We start from the raw sequence: 23,532 nt of genomic DNA on the forward strand, positions 1-23,532 counted from the left end.
CCTACCTGATGAAAGAGATAGACTTATAAGTCCAGGAAGCTCAGAGAGTCGCAAACAAGAGGAACCCAAAGAGGACCACACCAAGATCCATCATAATTAAAATGCCAAAAGCTAAAGACAAGGAGAGAATCTGAAAAGCATTTAGTTACCTACAAGGGAGTGCCCATATGACTGTCAGCTAAATTCTCAACAGAAACTATGCAGGCCAGAAGTGAGTGGCAAGAAATATTCAGAGTGATGAATAGCAAGGACCTAAAACCAAGATTATTCTACCACCAGCAAAGCTATCATTTAAAATTGAAGGTCAGATAAAGAGCTTCACAGACAAAAAAGGCTAAAGGAGTTCATCACAACCAAACCAGTATTACATGAAATGTTGAAGTGTATTCTTTTTTTTATATATATATATTTTATTGATTTTTTTACAGAGAGGAAGAGAGAGGGATAGAGTTAGAAACACCAATGAGAGAGAAACATCAATCAGCTGCCTCTTACACACCCCCTACTGGGGATGTGTCCGCAACCAAGGTACATGCCCTTGACCGGAATCGAACCCGGGACCCTTGAGTCCGCAGGCCGATGCTCTGTCCACTGAGCCAAACCGGTTTCGGCTGAAGTGTATTCTTTAAAAAGAGGAAGAAGAAGAAAAAGAAAAAGATAAACAATAAAAAGGCAATAAATACATATCTATCAACACTTGAATCTTAAGATCAAAATAAACAAGAAATCTAATGAACAGAATAAACTGATGAATAAAATAGAATCAGAGGCATGGAAATGGAACAGATGGAAGATTTTCAGAGGGAAGGTGGGGGCAGGAAGAGATTAAACAATGATTTTATATGCATACTAGAGGCCCGGTGTACAAAATTAGTGCATGGGGGGTGTCCTTCAGCCTGGTCTGCACCCGCTCCAGTCTGGGACCCCTCGGGGGATGTCTGAATGCAAGTTGAGGCCCGATCCCTGGCCTCACAATCCAGGACTACTGGCTCCTAACTGCTCTCCTGCCTGCCTGCCTGCCTGCCTGATTGCCCCTAACCACTTTTGCCTGCCAACCTGATCGCTCCTAACCGCTCGCCTGCCAGCCTGATTGATGCCTAACTGCTCCCCTGCCAGCCTGATCACCCACAGCTGCCCTCCCCTGCCGGCCCAGTTGCGTCCAACTGCCCTCGCCTGCCAGCCCGATTGCCTGCAACTGCCCTTCCCTGCCAGCCTGGTTGCACCCAACTGCCCTCCCCTGAAGGCCTGATCTCACCCCCAACTGCCCTCCCATGCCAGCCTGATGGCCCCCAAGTTCCCTCCCCTTCCAGCCTGGTCACCCCCAAATGCCCTCCCCTGCTGGCCCGGTCACCCCCAACTGCTCTCCCCTATAGGCCTGGTTGACCCCAACTACCCTCCCCTGCCAGCCCAATCGCCCCCAACTGCCCTCCCTTGTTGTCCTGGTCGCCCTCAACTGCCCTCCCCTGCCAGCCTGATCTCGCCCACAACTGCCCTCCCCTGCTGGCCATCTTGTGGTGGCCATCTTGTGACGATGTGAGGGCGGCCATCTTGTGACAATATGAGGGCATTGCGCAAAGGCACGAGGACCACCTAGGCTTTTATTAGTATAGATATGCATTACCTATGGACACAGACAATAGTGTGGCAAAGACCTGTGGCTGAGTGGAAACCAGTGGATGGGGGCAATGGGAGGAAAAAAGAGGGACATTTGTAATAATCTCAACAATAAAGATTTTAAAAAATAATCTATACATATAAAAAGCCAGCAACCAGAATGCTGTAATGACCAGAATGACCAGTTGCTATGATGCCCACTGCAGTCAGCGAAGGGCCTGATCAGGGGTGGGGCCAGCCATCCAACCTCCTGCAGCGCCTCCCCCCTGCCCCATCCCAGATAGGCCCCCCCACCCTCATTAGGGGCGGGGCCGGCCAACCGCCCATGGCCCCACCCCCTGGCTGGCCCCACCCCTGATCAGCGCCTCCACCAATCGGGGGTGGGGCCAGCCGGCCCACTGCCCACAGCCCCTCTCCATTGTCGGCCCTACCCCCAATCAGCCCCCACCACTCTGATCGGCCCATGCCCCCCCCCCCCAGCTGGCCCTGCCCCTGATTGGCCCCACATACACCAACACACCACTTGGAGGTGGGACTGGCTGGCCCACAACCCACAGCCCCTCCCCATGGCTGGCCCTGCCCATAATTGCCCCACCCCCACCCCAATTGGTAGTGGGGCCTGCTGGCCAATCTCCCACGGCCCCTCCCCCCTGGCTGGCCCAGCCCTGATTGGGCCCTGATCAGGGCAGGCCAGCCAGCCAACCTCCTGCCATCTCCTCCTCCCAACAGGCCCAGCAACAATCCACCCCAATCGGGGCTAGGCTGACCAGACCCCACCTGTGCATGAATTTGTGCACTGGGCCTCTAGTAAAATTAAAGAGAAAGCAACAACAAAAAAAGGGAATAGTCTGTTACACATATAAGAAAGGTAGCTCTCAGCAAGTTTTTATAAGGTTGGAAGAATTCAGAACCCTTTAGTAGAACGAAAGATTTGGGATATATTTTGGATGAATTATACTTTTAGTTGTTATTTTTGGTAAATTTGTAAAAACTGGGCAAATTTCCTGACCTAATACTGAAATTTTTCCATCTCTACTTTGAACTGTGGTTTCATATATGCAATCACATTGAAAATCTTTAGAATCTTTTGGAAAGTAAAATATAGGCATTACTCAATAATCTACTAATTTGGAAATAAATGTTTTACCTTGGTTCTGTGCTTGAAATGCTGGACATTTTTCTAAACAGCTAACAGGGGTAAAGACTTCAGTGTAGTCCTGAGTGTGTAAGATGGCTTCCTTGACTTCAATTTGGGAGTTTGGGTTTGAACTTGAAACAATTTCTTCAAATTCACAGTTAATCTGAGTCACCATTCTTATAACTGTTTTTCTATAACATTATACAATTACTGATTTTATGTATGTCCTATTTTAAAACATCTTTATTAACAAATAGCATATATTCACTGTAGAAAAAATAGCTAATTCCAACAGATACAGAGAAAAAATTACTCATAGCCCCACCACTTAAGAAATGAATTTAAAAATTATGTATTTTTACAGTTATTGGAATATTTTTAAACCAAAGTGGATTAATGTACATAGTATTCTGTAACCTATTCTTCTCTTCTAAACAGTAAAGCATGAGTACATTTACATGTTAAAATAAAAAGTTGTTTGATTATTTTATTGAGGCTATTTCAGCCTGCTTTTCTTTCTTTTTATTTTTGGATGCTTTTTTAAGACAACTTTTATAAGAGTTTATGAGCCAAACTGATGACATATGTCAAGGAGCAAGATCTCACCTGTTCCTAAGGTGTTTATTTTAATACGAATGGGAAAAGATATTTGCAAACAACAGCTCCAAAAAGGGGTTAATATCCAAAACATATAAAGAATTCATACAACTCAACATGAAACAATCCAATTAAAAAATGGGTAGAGAACACTTTTTCCAAGAAGACATATAAATGACAAACAGATGAATGCAAAGATGATGCTCAACTTCACTAACTATTGGGGAAATGCAAATCAAAACTATATGAGATGCCACTTCACACCTATTAGAATGGCTCTTATCAACAAAGCAGGCAGTAACAAGTGCTGGGGAAGATGTGGACAAAAAGAAAGCCTTGTTCACTGCTGATGGGAATGTAAATTAGTGTCACTATGGAAAACAGTATGGAGGCTCCTCAAAAAATTAAGAATAGAGTTAATGCCCTGGTTTGGCTCAGTGGATAGAGCATCGGCCTGAGAACTGAAGGGTCCCAGGTTCGATTCCAGTCATGGGCATTGAGTCTGGGTTGTGGGCTCAATCTCCAGTGTGGGGCGTGCATGAGGCAGCCGATCGATGATTCTCTCTCATCATTGATGTTTCTATCTCTCTCCCCCTCTCCCTTCCTCTCTGAAATCAATAAAAATATATATTAAAAAAATAGAGTATAGAGTTAGTTATCATATGACCCAGCAATTCCTCTTCTGGGTACCTGCCCCAAAAAACTCAAAAACATACATTTGCAAAGATATATGCACCCTTGTGTTCATTGCAGCATTATTCATGGTGCCAAAAACAAAAGTGTCCTTCAATAGATGGTTGGCTAAAGATGTGGTCCCTATTTACGATGGAATCCTTCTCAGCCATAAGGAAGATGAAATGCACAAACTTTTCTTTTAAAAAAAAAGTATCTTGTTGAAAGTATTACATGTCTCCTTTTTCCCCCCATTGACCGCTTCTAGCCTGCACCTACCCTCTGCCCAGGACCTTCACCACCCTATTAACTGTGTCCATGGGTTATGCATATATGCATACAAGTTCTTTGGTTCATCTCATCCCACCCACCCTCTCCCACCTTCCCTCTGAGATTCCGCAGTCTGTTTCATGCTTCTATGTCTTTGGATCTATTTTGTTCATCAGTTTATTTTGTTCATTAGATTTCACAAGTATCACATGTCTTTCTCTGACTGGCTTATTTCACTTAGCATAACACTCTCCAGGTCCCTCCATGCTGTCTCAAAGGATAAGAGATCCTTCTTTTTTATAGCCGCATGGTTCTCTCCCTATCTTCCATCCTTGGTTATCAGGGTTCTCTCCAGCTAATCTTCAGTTGACTTTTCAGTATTTTAGTTGTATTTCTAGTTTGGTCCTGGGAGAGTGTCAGTATAGCTTCCATTACTTCTCCATCATTTTCTAACCTCCCGCCATTCTTTTCTTTTAAATATCATAAAATATCCATATTGAGGTAATCATGAAAGTGGTACATTTTCATAGAAACAAGTTTAACAGAACAAGATCAAGTCACCTAGTTTGCACATGAAACAAGTCATTTCTGAAACTAATTTGACTTGTAGTAAAAATTTACTTTTTATGTAAAAACCACCATGCCTTGGTTACTATGAACATGAATCGAATGATTTGGGAAAAAAAGAAAGGATATGGTTGGAAAAGTTTCTTTGCCAATGAAATGACATGATACTTGGAAACATCTTGAAATTGAGAAAGAAGTATTAGGAAAGCGCTGCCATCTAGTAGCTGGGGCCTTCCCAGAACAGCCTAACTACTTAAACAGTTTTCTGTACTTTTCTTAGCTGCCAGCATAAATGTTTGCAATTTTTAATGAAGAAAACAGATGTAAATGGAAGGCCAGTGTGGTGGGTGACCTTTGCCTATGTGGTGAGAAATCCAAGAGGGAGGTTTCCAGTCAAAAGTCATGGTTTTAAATGTATCTTAATTATCTATGAAATTAAATTGAGGTAGAAATGTTAAGAAATAAAGGTTTCCAGTCAAAAGTCAAGGTTTTCTTATATCTTAATTATCTATGAAAATGAATTGAGGTAGTAAGGTTAGGAAATGAAGTTTTAATTTTGAGAACTAAAACCAATGAGTTTTATGCTCAGACCTTTTAAAAAATATTTGTCATTTTCATATTCACTTTGGGATTCTAATAGACTGATCAATAATGCATGAAATATTTAATTTTTTGTGAGGTGTCTGAGGTGAGGGAAGTACTGATGTTTATATATAGAGGGGAATTTTAGGTATGGCCAACAATTATTTTAAACAAAACTGTGTATTTCCCACTAACCTTAAAAAAAATCTCTTTTGTAAATAATACTAAATTAAAGATTTATTTTCACATGAATTGCTTTATTTTTTCCTTCAAAAACAATTTAGTATAGAACATGAATAATTAATGTTTGCATCTGTAAGTTTACAGCTTCAAAAAGTTTTTGTTATATAGGCACATCAAAGTGACCATATTGATTCTTTTTTTTTTATATATATATTTCTTTATTGATTTCAGAGGAAGGAAGAGGTAGAGAGAGATAGAAACATCAATGATTAGAATCATTGATCGGCTGCCTCCTGCAACGCCCCCTACTGGGGATGGAGCCCGCAACCCAGGCATGTGCCCTTGGCCAGAATCGAACCTGGGACCCTTCAGTCCGCAGGCCGACGCTCTATCCACTGAGCCAAACTGGCCAGGGCACCATATTGATTCTTGAAGTGACATTAACTAATGCTATAACTACATATTTCCTGCCTTGGAATTTTTTTCCTGAAATATATAGTTTGTAAGAAATGTGAGTGTTCATGTCCTCTGTGTGCTCTACAGATTGAATGTAACTCAGTCTACGATATCTAACACAGATTTTCCCATTGTAATTGATACTGTACTTGTTTTAACAGCATTTTTAAGTTTTAGTACAATAGAAATATTTGGATGGAATCTCAGATATTTTGGAGGATTTTTGTAGAATTGTACTGGTCTGATTACCTCAATTGTCCTATACCTTAAGATCTTTTTTAGAGTCTTAGGAAGCTAGAAAAATTTACTTGGCACTTATGTATGTTTTCTACCAGCATATTTAATGGATAGACATCTTTTTCTTTTGAGTCCATTTCACCTTTCTAATGAAGAATCAATGATATAAGCATAATAAGGATTTCAGTTGCTTCCTGTTAAAAGTAAGAAAGTCACACCCAAAGTTAGTTTGCTACAGCTTCACTATCTTGAAGTAAAATAATTAGTTTGTGAAAAGAAATAATAAATAATAAAAAATAAAGATCTGCAGATGTTCATACCACTATGTGTATTAATATTGCAGTAGAGCCCGGCTAGCATGACTCAGTGGTTGAGCATCGATCTATGAACCAGGAGGTCATGGTTCAATTCCCAGTCAGGGCATATGCCTGGGTTGTGGGCTCGATCCCTAGTAGGGGGTGTGCTGATGTTTCTATCTCTCTCCCCCTCTCCCTTCCTCTCTGAAATCAATTAAAAAAATATTTTTTCACAGTGCATCAGAAAGTGTAGTAATTTTCTGTTGTTAATCCTCACCCAAGGTTATTTTCCATTGTTTTTTAGAGAAAGTGAAAGGGAGAGGGAGAGACAAACGTAGATGTGGGAGACACACATTGGTTGGTTGCCTTCCGACCAGGGCTGGGATGGAGCCTGCAACTGAGGTATGTGCCCTTGACAAGAATAAAACCCAGGACCATTCAGTCCACAGACTGATGCTCTATTCACTGAGCCAAATTGGCTTTGGAAAGTGTAGTAATTTTTTATAGTAAATTGGCAGAATTTTCCCAAAGATGTTTAAATCTAGGGATATTGTAGATTTGTTTGAGTGCTCAGAACATATCTTACAGTGTTTATCTCTTTTCTCCATCCATATGCTCTCACCCTTTTCCTCATCCAGAACACACACAAGGATACAGATTCTACAGAAAACAGGAATGCCAACAGGTGTTTAAGAGAGGAGAAGGAGTTACAAAAGAAATTCTCTGATAGATCTGAAGGGGGTGGGTGGGAAGCAGTATTGTACTTTAGCTTATTGTTGATTGGATTTGTGGGATAGCTGTAATTAGGAGCTTGTTCTAGATTTGTTTTCGGGCAGTTGGACATTCCTCTCACAATCCAGGACTGCTGGCTCCCACTGCTCGCCTGCCTGCCTTCCTGATGGCCCCTAACTGCTTCTGTCTGCCAGCCTGATCACCCCCTAACCACTCCCCTGCCAGCCTGATTGATGTCTAACTGCTCCCCTGCTGGCTTGTTTGCCCCCAACTTCCCTCCTCTGCTGGCCTGGTCACCTCTAACTGCCCTCCCCTGCAGGCTTGATCGCCCCCAACAGCCCTCCCTTGCAGGCCTGGTCCTTCCCAACTTCCCTTCCCTGCTGGCCATCTTGTGGTGGCCATCTTGTGTCCATATGGGGGCAGGATCTTTGACCACATGGGGGCAGCCATTTTGTGTGCTGGAGTGATGGTCAATCTGCATATTACTCTTTTATTTGATAGGATAGAGGCCTGGTACATTGGTGGGGGCCAGCTGGTTTTCCCTGAAGGGTGTCCCGGATCAGGGTGGGGGTTCCCTTGGGGCATGGGGCGGCCTGGGCGAGGGGCCTGTGGTGCTTTGCAGGCCGGCCATGCCCCCTGGCAACCCAAACAGAGGCCCTGGTATCTGGGATTTATTTATCTTCTACAATTAAAACTTTGTAGCCTGGAGTGGAGCCAAACCTTCTGCTCACTCTGTGGTGGCAGTCATTTCTGTTGGGATTTATTTATCTTCTATAATTGAAACTTTGTAGCCTTAAGTGGAGGCCAAAGCAGGCCAGGGCTGCAGAAGCTTGGCTTCCTCCATTGCCGGGGGCAACCCTAGCCTCCTGCTCTCTCCAGCTCCATGGCTGCCACCATTTTTGTTGGGATTTATTTATCTTCTATAATTGAAACTTTGTAGCCTTAAGCGGAGGCCTGGGTCGGCCAGGGTGTGTGAAAAGCTTGGCTTCCTACATCGCCAGGGAAATCCAAGCCTCCCTCCTGCTCTCTCTCAGGCCGCAGCCATCTTAGTTGGGTTAATTTGCATACTCGCTCTTGATTGGCTGGGGATGTGGCTTGTGGGTGTGGTGGAGTGATGGTTAATTTGCATATTACTCTTTTATTAGATAGGATTTGTTTTGTGTGGTGATGATTGGTTAGAGATCACACTGCCACTGCCCCCTTCACTGTAATTGTCTGTGCTGATCCTTTAAACGTTTATCTTATTACTAATTTACTCTTCACATGACTGCTTTTACTTGTGGTGTTTTTCTAATAAGTCTCATTAACCTAATTCAAAATGTATGTTTCATTGTTTGACATTTTTCTTTAATTGTGTCTCTTCTGGTATCATTCCTTATGTAATGAAGCTAGAGGCCTGTGCGCAGGTGTGGTCCCTTTGTCTGGCCTGCGGGGATCGGGCTGAAACCAGCTCTCCAACATCCCCCGAGGAGTTCCGGATTGCGAGAGGGTGCAGGCCAGGCCGAGGGACCCCACCGGTGCACGTCTTGCCCAGTCCCAATCGGCATGCTAACCTACCGGTCAGAGCGCCTGCCCCCTGGTGGTCAGTGTACATCATAGAGACTGGTCAAACATTCAAATGGTTGGAGGGACAATTAACATATTAGCTTTATATAGAGAGAGATTAAATGACCTGTATAATTTATAATTCATTTTTGGCATTTCTAGAGAAAGTTTGACCTACTTTATGATTCATTGTCTGGAGATAACGTTGTTCAGTGTGTACCTTTAAGTGAAAAATATTAGTAGAATTATTAAAGAAATGTACCCAGTTACATGTACCAATTACATGGAACAAAAGTACATTGAGAGTAGAGGATTACTTTTGTTGAAACAGTTCTCCTTTATTTACTAGATTCTCCTGAACTATTTCGGAAACTATGTACCTAATGCATGGACACAGGACAGTGGCTGCACTCTTTGTGAATTGGATACAATTGACCTGTCTGCAGTAAATGTGAGTACAATTGAGTGTGTGTGGAATTTAGTAACAAAAAAGACATTGTCATGAAATATAGTGATTTTTTAAAAAGTGATAATATAGTCTTGATAAATAGATAATGGATTTATAAAGCTAAAACAATGATTCAGATAATTGTTAGATTTGTGTATATCTGAACTATTTTTTAAAGCAAAACCAGCTAATAATTGACCTCCATAAAGGGGCTTGGTTGCTAATATTTAATAGCTTGCTATAATTTGGTGTTCTTGTTTTATTTTAATCTGCTAACTTGGTAAAACATTGAGGAAAAATGGTTATAGTGCTTCAGCATTTTTACTGACTAATTTTATCTGTGCTTGATTTTAAATTTGATTTAAAATAATAATATATAACTAAGGACTATTTTAAGCATTTTACATATACTAAAAACTCATTTAAACTTCGTAAAATTTTCAGTAGATAACATTATCCACTAAGTTTTATGATGAGAAAACTGAGGTATGTACACAGGTTAAATAACTTGTTTAAGGGTATATATTTTTTGTGTTGAAAGTAGGAATTGAACTGTGGCAATCTGGCTCCAGGTCCTATCTATAATAATAAAAGCGTAATATGCTAATTAGACTGGACATCCTTCCGGAAGACCTTCAGCAACAAAGCCAGGCTGTGAGGGAAGCCCGGGTCCCAGGTGTCAGAGGAAAGCCTGTGCCAGCAGCTGGGGCAAGGAAGGCCTACTCTGGCAGGAATTTCATGCATTGGGCCTCTAGTATATATGTAATTGATTTCAGAGGGAAAGAGAGAGGGAGAGAGAGAGATAGAAACATCATTGATGAGAGAGAATCATTGTTCAGCCACCTCCTGCACATCCCCTACTGGGGATAGAGCCCACAACCCAGGCATGTGCCCTTGACCGGAATAAAACCGGGGACCCTTCAGTCCGCAGGCCAACACTCTATGCACTGAGTCAACCCAGCCAGGGCCAGATCCTATATTCTTGATCACTGTACAATTTTGGCCAGATATCATGTACGTCATATATGCCAGGCACTGTGCTACTTATATATACAGTGTGAAAATAATATAGTAATCCTACTTAATAAAAGAGTAATATTCAAATTGACCTAACTCCGCTACACCCACAAGCCACGCCCACAAGCCACACCCACCAGCCCATCAGGAGCAGATATGCAAATAAACCCAACCAAGATGGCTACAGCCACAGAGAGCAAGTTTCCCAGGCAGCAGAGGAAGCCAAGCTTTCCGCCTGCCCTTGCAGGCCTAAGCCTCCACTCAAGCTACAAAGTTTCAATTATAGAAGGTAAACAAATCCAAACAGAAATGGCGGCAGCCACGGAGCTGGAGAGAGCAGGCCAGGGTTTCCCCTGGCAATGAAGGAAGCCAAGCTTTCCACCTGCCCTGGCTGTCCTAGGCCTCCACTCCAGGCTACAAAGTTTCAATTATAGAAGGTGAATTAACCCCAACAGAAATGGCTGCCAGCCAGGAGCGAGCAGGAGGCTTGGCTCCGCTCCAGGCTACAAAGTTTCAATTGTAGAAGGTAAATAAATTCCAGATACCAGGGCCTCTGCTTGGGTTGCCAGGGGGTGTGGCTGGCCTGCAAACCACCACAGGCTCCTTGCTCAGGCCGCCCCATGCCCCAAGGGAACCCCCATCCTGATCAATCCGGGACATCCTTCAGGGCAAACCAGCTGGCCCCCACCCCTGCACCAGAACTCTATCCTATCTAATAAAAGAGTAATATGCAGATTGACCATCACTCCAACACACAATATGGCTGCCCCCATGTGGTCAAAGATCCAGCCCCCATGTGGACACAAGATGGCCACCACAAGATGGCCAGCAGGGGAGGGCAGTTGAGAGCCACCAGGCCTGCAAGGGAGGGCAGTTGAGAGGGACCAGGCATGCAAGGGAGGGCAGTTGGAGGCGATCAACCCTGCAGGAGAGGGCAGTTAGGGGTGACCAGGCTGGCAGAAGAGGGAAGTTGGGGGCAAAAAGGCTGGCAGGGGAGCAGTTAGGCATCAATCAGGCTGTCAGCGGAGTGGTTAGGGGGTGATCAGGCTCGCAGGCAGAAGCGATTAGGGGCAATCAGGAAGGCAGGCAGGGGAGCAGTTGGGAGGCAGCAGTCCTGGATTGTGAGAGGGATGTCCGACTGCCCGTTTAGGCCCAATCCCGTTTAGGCCCAAGCCCCTATCATGGATCATGGACCAAGGCAGGTGGTGTGGGTTAGCACCCGCAGCCACCTGCCCAGGTCTGCGATCATGGATCGTTGACCAGGACAGGTGGCATGGAATAGCACCTGCAGCTGCCTGACCAGGTCCACGATCACGGATCAAAGACCAGGGCAGGCGGAGTGGGTTAGTGCCCGCAACACCTGACCAGGTCCGCAATCATGGATCACGGACCGGGGCAGGTGGTGTGGGTTAGTGCCCGCAACCCCTTGCCCCGGTCCGCGATCACTGATCATTGACCGGGGCAGGTGGCATGGGTTAGCGCCTGCAGCCGCCTGCCCAGGTCCGCGATGGGGGCTTCGAGTGGCTGACTCAAAGCCCCTATCAGGGATCACGGACCAGGGCAGGCTGCGTGGGTTAGCGCCCGCAGCCGCCTACCCAGGTCTGCGATCACGGATCATTGACCAGGGCAGGTGGCATGGGTTAGCACCTGCAGCCACCTGCCCAGGTCCGCGATAGGGACTTGGAGTCTAGCATAACAAAAATAATATTCAGCAAAAGCAGGGGCAAGGTTTCATAAGTTCTCCCCCAGGTCACCACTGTGCTCTTATACATTTTAATTATCCCAGACTTTGCATGATGGGATTTGATTTGGATTATGCCTGATAGAGATTACATGGCATGAATTGTAGGCTCATTCTTTTTGTGGTTGCCTGACTGAGAAAGGCCTTGGAATGAGAGAAGGCACTTTTATTTTCCTTTTTCATTGTTTAGAGGCTGAGGAATTACAGTTATATGAAGAACTTAGTGAGAATGAAAGTCTCATGCTGTATTTTTCTGTAAGTTTTATCATGTGGACTATCAAAAACTTGGTGGGATCCTTTTCAAGAGGTGTTACAAAAATTATGTTGGAATTAACATTCAAGAGTAAAAGGAGAGAAGTGAGTGGTGGGTAAAGGAAAGAACTTTGTCCTAGAAACCAAATAGAAGCCGCATAAACCTTCAGATTCTTACTCATTGTGCTTTGGAGGTATTAAAGGATAATTTTTTAAAAAGGTAAAATCATGACTCATAATCTGTATAGATAAAAGGCTAAGTGACCGACATTTGTCCATCTGTCAGACCAACCGGCACATATGACGCACTGGAAATATAAAAATAAACTTTGACTCGCACATGTGCCATACATATAAAGCTCTCGCTGGCACTAATTTGAATGTTGCATTTGGTGGGAAAGTTCTTTTCAGAGGGGATTTTTGTGCTGCCATGCTATACGATTGGCCATAGTACAAATAAGTTTAAAGTACTGTAGTGTTTGGGGATGTTTCAGACAGTTGTCTCTTAAAACAAATATGAGTTCAGAGGATTCTGCTTATAGTGAATGGTTAGTAAAACTTGGAGATGGCAAACTTGATAGCAGTTTTCATTTAGGAATGGATATTATTGAAATTCCCCATGAAATGATTTTTAATGGATCTATGATTAAAGCCACCTTTGGAAATAGTATATCTATAAATAATATTAAACATATATCTAAATGTGCAATTCTTTGTCCAAAAAATGAGCACATTCAAAAATTAAATGAAGAAATTTTGGATATACTTGATGGAGATTTTCACACCTATTTAAGTGATGATTCCATTGACTCAACAGATGATGCTGAAAAGGAAAATTTTCCTATTGAATTTCTTAATAGTATTACTTCTTCTGGAATGCTGTGTCATAAATTAAAATTGAAAGTAGGTGCAATTATCATGCTATTGAGAAATCTTAATAGTAAATGGGGTCTTTGTAATGGTACCAGCTTTATTATCAAAAGATTGAGACCTAACATTATCAAAGCTGAAATATTAACAGGATCTGCAGAGGTAGAGATTGTTCTGATTCCAAGAATTGATTTGTCCCCATCTGACACTGGCCACCATTTAAATTAATTCGAAGATAGTTTCCTGTTATGCCAGCATTTGTGATGACTATTAATAAATCACAAGGACAAACTCTAGACAGAGTAGGAATATTCCTACCTGAACTCGTTTTTGGACATGGTCAGTTATATGTTGCTTTCTCTCTCTCTTTTTTTCTCCAAAGTATTTTTAAAAATATTTAATTGATTTTTTTACAGAGAAGAAGGGAGAGGGATAGAGAGTTAGAAACATTGATGAGAGAGAAACATCGATCAGATGCCTCCAGCACACCTCCTATGGGGGATGTGCCCGCAACCAAGATACATGCTCTTGACCGGAATCGAACCTGGGACCTTTCAGTCCACAGGGCGATGCTCTATCCACTGAGCCACACCAGTTACGGCTGTTGCTTTCTCTTGAGTTCAAAGAGCATGTGACGTTAAAGTTGTAAATACTTTATCTCAAGGGAAATTAGTCAAGCACTCTGAAAGTGTTTTTACTCTTAATGTGGTATATAGGGAGATATTAGAATAAGTTTAATCACTTTATCAGTCATTATTTGCATCAATGTTGTTTTTATATTACGAGTTTGTTATTGTTGTTATATCATTTTGTTATTGTTTAGTTATTAATAAAATTATGTATTATTTTCATATACATTGTACTCATTTCCTTTTATTTCTCACACTTTTATTATAGAGAAAGGGCAAATAGCAATATTAAAATATTTCATCTAATTAATTCCCTTTCAATGTGCATGAATTTCGTGCACCGGGCCACTAATATATATATATTAGAGGCCTGGTGAATGAATTCGTACATGGGTGGGGTCTGGCCAGCCTGGCCAGGGGGAGGGGACATGGGTGGTTGGCCAGCCTGCCTGCTGGTAGAACTCCTGGTCGAGGGGACAATTTGCATATTAGCCTATTATTATATAAGATATACACTGAGTGGCCAGATTATTATTCATTCAGAGACCATAATAATCTGGCCACTCAGTGTGTATATATATAAATTTTGTTTTACATATATGTATTTAGATATATTTTACTAATTTTTTACAGAGAGAAAGGGGGAGGGATAGAGAGTTAGAAACATCGATGAGAGAGAAACATCAATCAGCTGCCTTCTGCACACTCCCTACTGGGTATGTGCCCGCAACCAAGGAAATGCCCTTGACCACAATTGAACCTGGGACCCTTGAGTCCACAGGCCAATGCTCTATCCACTGAGCCAAACCAGTTAGGGCTACATACATATTTTTAATATATAAATTTTATTTTACATATATATATATTGTGTGTGTGTGTGTGTGTGTGTGTGTGTGTGTATTTCATTTTTGTATTTTGTTTTTTACTTTTTTTCTTATACACTCATTCTCTTGCTACATTCTCTATACTGAATTGTGGCTATTTCTCCATTCATTCAATTTCTTGACCTTACCTTATGGAAATAAGTTCTGCCTCCTCAGATTCATCTGGGTGTTTGCTGTTTGGAGGTTTGTTGTGTGCATTATTTGGATTAGTTGTTGTTTATAGTTTGCATTCATCTCTGGGTTTTGTTGTTTATATTTTTTGGATTCGTTATTTTATTGGCGTTTTCTATCCATATACATATATTTTCCCCTTCTTTCTCTTCTCTCTTACATTTTTTTTTCCTTTTCTCAATATCATTTTTGCACTCTTTTCTATTCCCTAATTCTCTTTTCTCTGGTGGTCACCTTTATTTGGGGGTATTAGTATTGTGAATACATTTGTGTTTGGTGCCCCATGTATTGTGTCTTGTGTTGCATTTTGTGCCTTTAAGTCAATGCAGGAGAGAGCTACATAACCAGAAACCATGAGAGGAAAAATAATGGGGAGACAAAGAAACAGACCTCATATGAAAGACATGGAGGAATCACCAGAAAAGGAAGTAAATGAAATGGAGGCAAGCAATATCACAGTGAAAGAATTCAGAGCAATGGTCATAAGGTCACTGAAAAGGATGGGAGACAAATCCAGCAACATGTGTAAGAACCAAGAGGAAATGAAGAAGAACCCAGAAGAAATGAAAAATGACATCAATGCAATAAAGAACTCAATAGAAAGCATCAACAGTAAACTAGAAGAAGTAGAGACTGCATCAGTGAGCTAGAAGACAAGGTAGGAAAAAATACCCAAGCAGAACAGCATCTCAAAAAAAAATTAAACAACAGGAGGAGAGCCTAAGGGCAATTTGGGGCAACACAAAATGAAACAACATCCACATAATTAGGGTGCCAGAAGGAGAGGAAACTGATCAAGGAATAGAAAACTTGTTTGAAGAAATAATGACAGAAAACTTTCCTGATATAGGGAAGAAAAAACTCACATAAGTCCAAGAAGCTCACAGAGTCCCAAACAAGATGAACCCCAAAAGATCAACACCAAGACACATTATAATGAAACTAGTGGCCCGGTGCACAAAATTCATGCATGGGGTGGGTGTCCCTCAGTCAGGTCTGCAACCTCTCCAATCTGGGACCCCTCAGTGGATGTCTGACTGCCGATTTAGGCCTGTTCCCAGGGATCGGGCCTAAACCGCAGTCAGACATCCCTCTCACAATCCAGGACCGCTGGCTCTTAACCACTTGTCTGCCTGCCAGCCTGATAACCCCCTAAACACTCCCCTGCCAGCCTGATTGACCCCTAACTGCTCCTCTGCCGGCCTGATTGCCCCCCAACTGCCCTCCCCTGCTGGCCTGATCACCCCCAAGGCTTTTATTAGTATAGATATGACACTTCATAGAAAATTTCACTAACCCTGCTTTACAATAAGGGCTTGATGATTGAATCATTGGGGCCAGATACCAAGATTTCCTTTCATTTAATAGTGGAGAGAATAATTATCTTGTCTTTAAGTTGCCCTGAACATCAAATGAGATAATGACTTAGAAAAGTATAAAAGCACCATATAAAGACAACTGTCTTTTTCATTTACTGAAAAGACAATAATGTGGTAAAATGAAAAACTATTTTTATTCTCTCCCTTCCTTCCTTTACAGCCTTTATTTTAACTGTGAAATTTATAAAAATTTCACTCCAATTTTCATTTCTTTACATTCAACATTATTTTGTATTGGTTTCAGGTTTTATATTAGTTACAGAATAGTGGTTAGACAATCATATACTTTACAAAGTGTTCCCTGATATTTCCAGTACCCACCTGGCATCATACTGTCATTACAACACTATTGACTATATTCCCTATTTAAGTGACAATAGGTTTACAGTTTCCTTCCAATCTTTTCTTTTGTGTTGCTCGTCCTTCCTTTTCTTTTTTAATTTCTTCCCTCATTTTCTTTATTTAGTATCTCAATTGGCCCTCACAGCTCAGTGAAGGCACTTGGACAGGCATAATCCATTTTACAGACCAGGAAACTGAGGCCAATTCCAGTTGGCTGCAGAACTTGACTCAGCGTGCAGGGTGCCCTCACAGCCATGCTACCTCTGTCCTTCCAAATGGGCAGCCACGGGGCAAACAGAACAAACCTTCCCATCAGGCTTCCAAGCCTCATTATCAAGCACCTCTTCATTGCAGACGCTCCACATTATTTCCTCTCCTCCACCCGCACCCCCATTCTTTACTGCCCCCCCTTCTCTGGAGCAGGTGGTAGGCTTCACACTCACTGCACAGGTGTGGGCCTCCGTGGGGCAGAGTGGGCACGGGCTTGCTTTTGGGCCAAAGCGGGAGCAGGAGTCACCGCCTCTGAAGTGGGAAGGCTGCCTGGGCAAGGCCTGGTTAGCACCGTAAGCTCCTCTGAATCACATTAGTCAGTCAGGTACTCTGCAGTGCAGCACCCCTCCACTAGGTGGCGCCACGCCTCAACCCCCGCCTCAGGACAGCGAGTCCACGCCCCTCCATTCAGGCATCCTTCCATGCCCCTTGTTCCCCGCCGGGCTGACCCACGTCTTGGGGCCTCACTTGTTCTCTTTAGGTGAGGCAGATCCCCACCCACTGGCCCCCTGCCCCTGCCCGAGCTCCCTCTGGTGCACCCTGCCTCGCCAGGTTTTTGCCTTTGATCTGTGGCACTGGTGACAAGCACACTCCTAGCAAGCCTGGTACCCAGAGGCACACAGGGTCAGTTCTTTGCCCAGAATGCTAGAGGTTTCAGTCGCATTTGCAGATGTCGCTCAAAGCTTGCTGATGAAAGCATCACCTGTGTGGCGTGTCCTCATAGAGGGATGGTGTAATGCCGCTCTGTTCCCCTTGGCCCACCTGCCTCCTGGCCACCGCTTCACCAAAGCCACTGCGCTTGCCGGGGAGTCACCACTCAGGTGCCCCACAGTCTGCCTCATGCCTCTGCTAGGTCTCCACCCTCACCTGGGTCACCTCCTTTCTTCCACATTTGGCCCTCATCCATCCCTCTCTCCTGCAGTGTTTGTTCTCCAGGCCCAAAAGAAAAAGACCAAGGCCAAGAAGGACAAAGCCCAAAGGAAGTAAGCCTTGGACCCCCACATCCCATTCTCTGGATTTCCTCCTGCACCTTCTCTCTGTGTCACATCTTGAATGGACATCCTGTGGCCCAGGCACATGGCCTCCAGGCAGCCTGGTACAGTCGGTCTCTGCGAAGCTGTGGATCTGTGGCCAGAGCCCCGGCCTGGGGCTCAGCAACCCCATGACTGCTGGAAAGAGCTGTTGGAGGAGGACTGGAGCCCATCAGTCATTAGCTCCCCAACTCCAGAGGAGGCACCACAGGCTCATATCCCAGCCGCAGGCACCACTCTGCCCTCCCCCACCCCCGGTGCCCCTTGCTGAGCGGTTGTGACCATTACAGAGTCCCCACCAAATTTGCATATTCCTCTCTTATTATATAGGATTGGAAAACACCAATGACAAAATAAGAATCTTAAAGGCCATCAGAGAGAGACAGAAAGTTACCTACAAAGGATCTCCCATCAGACTATCGACTGATTTCTCAACAGATACAAATCAGGCCAGAAGGGAATGGAATGAAATATACGAAGTCATGCTAAGCAAGGGTCTGAATTCAAGAATACTGTACCCAGCAAGGCTATCAATCAAAATCGAGGGTGAAATCATGAGCTTCACAAACAAAAAAGGACTAAGGGAGTTCTTTACCACCAAACCAGCAACATAAGAAATGCTAAAGGGTCTGCTGTAAAAAGAAGAAATAGGAAGGGAAGAAGGCACACGGGCATAAAGAATGAAAATGGCAACAAACAAGTACCTATCAATAATAATTTTAAATGTAAATGGATTAAATGCCCCAATCAAAAGACATAGGGTAGCTGAGTGGATAAGAAAACATGAACCATATATCTGCTGTCTACAGGAAACCCACCTTAGAACAAAGGACACACACAGACTAATTGTAAGGGATGGAAAAAGGTTTTTCAGGCAAATGGAAATGAAAAAAGAAAAGCTGGGATAGCAATACTTATATCTGACAAATTAGACAAAGTGAAGGCCATAACAAGAAATAAAGAAGGCCACTTCGTAATGCTAAAGGGAGCAATTCAACAAGAAAATATAATTCTTGTAAACATATATGCACCAAATACAGCAGCACCAAAATACATAAAAAACAAACAACTTCTTGAGGGTATCAAGGGAGAGATTGACAGCAATACAGTCAGAGTAGGGGACTTTAATAGTCCACTAATACCACTGGACAAATCCTCTAAACCAGGGGTCATCAAATTTTTTAAACAGGGGGCCAGTTCACTGTCCCTCAGACCGTTGGAGGGCCGGACTATAGTTTTAAAAAAAACTATGAACAAATTCCTGTGCACACTGCACATATCTTATTTTGAAGTAAAAAAACAAAACGGCAAAAACACCCGCATGTGGCCCGCGGGCCGTAGTTTGAGTAGGCCTGCTCTAAACAAAAAATCAGCAAAGAAACATGAATCCTAAATGATTCACTAGATCAGATGGAATTAATTGACATCTTCAGAACATTTCACCCCAAAGCCACAGAATATGCATTCTTCTCAAGTCCACATGGATCATTTTCAAAGACAGACCACATATTGGGGCACAGGCAAAGTCTCTTCAAATTCAAGAAGATAGAAATCCTATCAAGCATCTTCTCAGATCACAATGGCATAAAACTAGAAATCAACTACAATAAAAAAAATAAAACACCTGGAGGCCAACTAGCATGCTATTAAACAAAAATTGGGTTATCAAAGAGAACAAATAAGATATAAAAAGCATCATGGCAACAAATGGTAATGAAAACACAACAACCCAAAATCTATGGGACACAGCGAAAGCAGTCTTAAGAGGGAAGTTCATAGCTTTACAGGCCTATTGCAAAAAACAAGAAACAATTGTAATAAATTATTTAACCCTACAACTCAAAGAGTTTGAAAGAGAGCAATAAGAAAAGCCCAGCATAAGCAGAAGGAAGGAAATAATAAAGATCAGAGCAGAGATTAAATGACATAGAGACAAAAAAAAAAAAATACAAAAGATCAACAAAACCAAGAGCTGGTTCTTTGAAAGGATAAACAAGATTGATGAACCTCTAGCCAAGTTCACCAAGAAGCAAAGAGAGAGGACCCAAATAAACAAAATCAGAAATGAAAGAGAAGTAACAACTGATCCCACAGAAACACAAATGACTATGAAAAAATACTACGAACAACTCTATTCCAACAAAATGGACAACCTAGATGAAATGAACATATTCTTAGAAAAATACAAGCTCCCAAAACTCAATCATGAAGAATAAAAAAACCTGAATAGGCCAATAACTACCAAAGAAATTGAAGCAGCGATCCAAAATCTTATACAGCAAACAAAAGCCCTGGTCCAACATCTTTACAGGGGAGTTCTAACAAGCATTCAAAGAACTAAAACCTATCCTCCTCAGACTATTTTAAAAAATTCAAAAGGAAGGCACACTTCCAAGCTCTTTGTATGAAGCCAGCATTACCCCAATCCCAAAACCAGATAAAGACACCACAAAAAAAGAGAACTATAGGTCAGTATCCTTAATGAGCATAGATGCTAAAATCCTCAACAAAATTCTAGCAAATTGGATTCATCAATACATTAGAAAGACCATGACCAAGTGGGATTTATTCTGGGGATGAAAGGATGATACAATATCCGTAAATCAATAAATGTGATATATCACATATACAAACTTAGAGAAAAAAAATCACATAATCATATCAATATCAATTGATGCAGAAAAAGCATTTGACAAAATCCAACACCCTTTCTTAATTAAAAATCTCAGCAAAGTGGGGATAGACGGATCATACCTCAACATAATAAAAGCCTTATATGACACACATACAGCCAACATCATACTCAATGGGCAAAAACTAAACTCATTTCCCCTAAGAACAGAAACAAGACAGGGATGCCCACTTTCACCACTTCTGTTCAATATAGTACTGGAAGTGCTAGCCATAGTGATCAGACAAGATGAAGAAATAAAAGGCATTCAAATTGGAAATGAAGGAAAACTGTCCTTATTCACAGATGACATGATACTATACATAGAAAACCCAAAAGACGCCATCAAAAAACTACTAGACCTAATAAATGAATTTGGCAATGTAGCAGAATATAAAATGAACACCCAGAAAAAGCTGGAAAATGTGGATGAAATGGACAAATTGCTAGAAAAATACAATCTCCTGAAACTGAATCAGGAAACCTGAATAGGCCATTATTGAAATCAAAGCAGTAATAATAATAATAACAAAAAACTCCCAGCAAACAAATGCATGGGTTAGGATGGCTTCACAGGTTTTTTTTTGTTGTTGTTGTTGTTTGTTTGTTTTTGTTTTGTTTTTACCAAACATTCAAAGAACTAACAACTATATTCCTCAAATTATTCCAAAAAAATCCAAGAGGAAGGAATACTTCCAAGCACTTTTTTTTAATATATATATTTTATTGATTTTTAACAGAGAGGAAGGGAGAAGGGATAGAGAGCTAGAAACATCTATGAGAGAGAAACATCATCCAGCTGCCTCCTGCACACCCCCCACCAGGGATGTGCCCGCAACCAATGTACATGCCCTTGACCGGAATCGAACCTGGGACCCTTCAGTCCGCAGACCAACGCTCTATCCACTGAGCCAAACCGGTTTCGGCAACTTCCAAGCACTTTTTATGAGGTCAGCATTATCCTAATTAAAAAACCCAATGAAGACACTATAAAGAAAGATATTTACAGGCCAATATTCCTGATGAACATATGTGAAAGATGTGACAGCCATGACCTGCATGGCTAGGGGTCAGGACCTGGAAAAGGGCCACGCACAAATGACAAAACTAGACAAGAAATATGAATTTGGAAATCACAGGGGGCCAGGCAGAGAACCCAAATCTAGTGGAAGGGCTTCACTGGTGCCCAGGCCCTGCTAGCTTTTTATTCAATTTTAGATACTCATCTTGCCCTTAGTCAGGCAGGCAATTCTGGTAGCAGACAAACTATCTTAAAGGTCAGTAAATATTAGTAAAGATTCACTTTGAGACTATTAGGGCAGAAAATTGCTTGAGCCACCATTGTCTTGACTAAACAGTTGGTGCATAGCTTTAGCCCTTGCCAAACTCAAGGTCCATCAGCCTTCTGGGTTCCTTGTTTACACTTTCCTGATAGTGTAGACAATGGATAGCTTCCAGCAAACATAGATCCTAAATTCCTCAACAAAACATTAGCAAATAGGATCCCTTAATATATTAAAAAGATCATACACCATGACCAACTGGTATTTATTCCAGGATTTCAAGGCTGGTATTCACAAATCAGTAAGTGTGATACATCATATAAACAGAGTGAAAGACAAAAATCACATGATCATACCAATTAATGAAGAAAAAACATTCAACAAACTCCAACACCCATTTTTTATAACTCTCAGTAAAGTGGGAATAGAGGGATCATACCTCAACATAATAAAGGTCAAATATGACAAACCTACAGCAAACATAATATTCAGTGGGCAAAAATTAAGCCCTAAGCTTAGGAAAAATTTCCCTAAGCTCAGGAACAAGACAGGATGTCTACTTTTACAACATTCACTCAACATAGTACTGGAAGTGCTAGCCACAGCGATCATAACAAAAAAATATAAAAGGCATCCAAAACTGGAAAGGAGGAAGTGAAACTGTCATTATTCACAGATGACATGATATTGTACACAGAAGACCCTAAAGAATACCAAAAACTACTCGATTTAATATGTGAATTTGGCAAATAGCAGGATACAAAATTAACACCCAGAAATCTATGGCTTTTTAATACACCTTATAGTGACCCAGTGCACGGATTCATGCACATTGAAATTAACTAGAAGGTGGCTGGTGGGGGGGACTGAGTGAGATGGGCCATATATGCCTTGGAGCCAACCTCCCGCCCGCGGTCCGTCCCCGGCCGGCTGCACCTGGGGTGGCCCCATGGCTTGAAGGGCATCTGCAAAATGAGTGGGGTCCCTGCAGCAGGTGGGGTCCCTCGGCCTGGCCTGCAGGGATTGGGCCAAAACTGGCTCTCCGGAATCCCTCGAGGGGTCCCATATTTTGAGAGGGCCATTCTCAGGTGATGCAACTGGAATGGGGCTCCCTCCTCTCTGGTTCCAGGGTGTATCACTCAAGAACTGCTGCTGCCAAATCACTGCATATCAGCAGCTCCTGTGTTGTACGTCTGCCCCTTGGTGGTCAGTGCACATCATAGCTACTGGTTGGATAGTCAGACTGTCACTTAGCCTTTTATAGATAGATAGATAGATAGATAGATAGATAGATAGATAGATAGATAGATAGATAGATAATGAATTCTCAGAAAGGGAAACTAAAGAAAAAATCCCATTTACCATAGCAACAAATACATGAAGATACTTAGGAATAAATTTAACCAAGGAGGTAAAAGACTTGTACTAAGAAAACTACAGGAGCCCTAGCTGGTTTGGCTCAGTGGATAGAGCATTGGCCTGCAGACTGAAAGGTCCTGGGTTCGATTCCAGTCAAGAGCACGTGCCTGGGTTGCAGACTCAATTCCAGTAGGGGGCATGCAGGAGGCAACCAATCAATGATTCTCTCTCATCATTGATGTTTCTATCTCTCTCTCCTCCCTTCTTCTCTGAAATTAATAAAAGTGCGTATATAT

General features: G+C 42.4%; 1 protein-coding gene across 2 annotated transcripts in view; it reads left to right on the forward strand.

Annotated features, from left to right (window-relative positions):
- Positions 1-23,532, forward strand: part of PLOD2 (procollagen-lysine,2-oxoglutarate 5-dioxygenase 2) — a 253,440-nt gene that overhangs the window by 172,405 nt on the left and 57,503 nt on the right. For both annotated transcript variants that reach the window (XM_054714121.1, XM_054714122.1), the window contains exon 8: positions 9,239-9,340. In XM_054714121.1, the coding sequence (XP_054570096.1) occupies positions 9,239-9,340 (102 nt within the window). The remainder of the gene's footprint in view (positions 1-9,238; positions 9,341-23,532) is intronic.

Source organism: Eptesicus fuscus, chromosome 3 (assembly GCF_027574615.1).
Source record: "Eptesicus fuscus isolate TK198812 chromosome 3, DD_ASM_mEF_20220401, whole genome shotgun sequence".
NCBI lineage: Eukaryota > Metazoa > Chordata > Mammalia > Chiroptera > Vespertilionidae > Eptesicus > Eptesicus fuscus.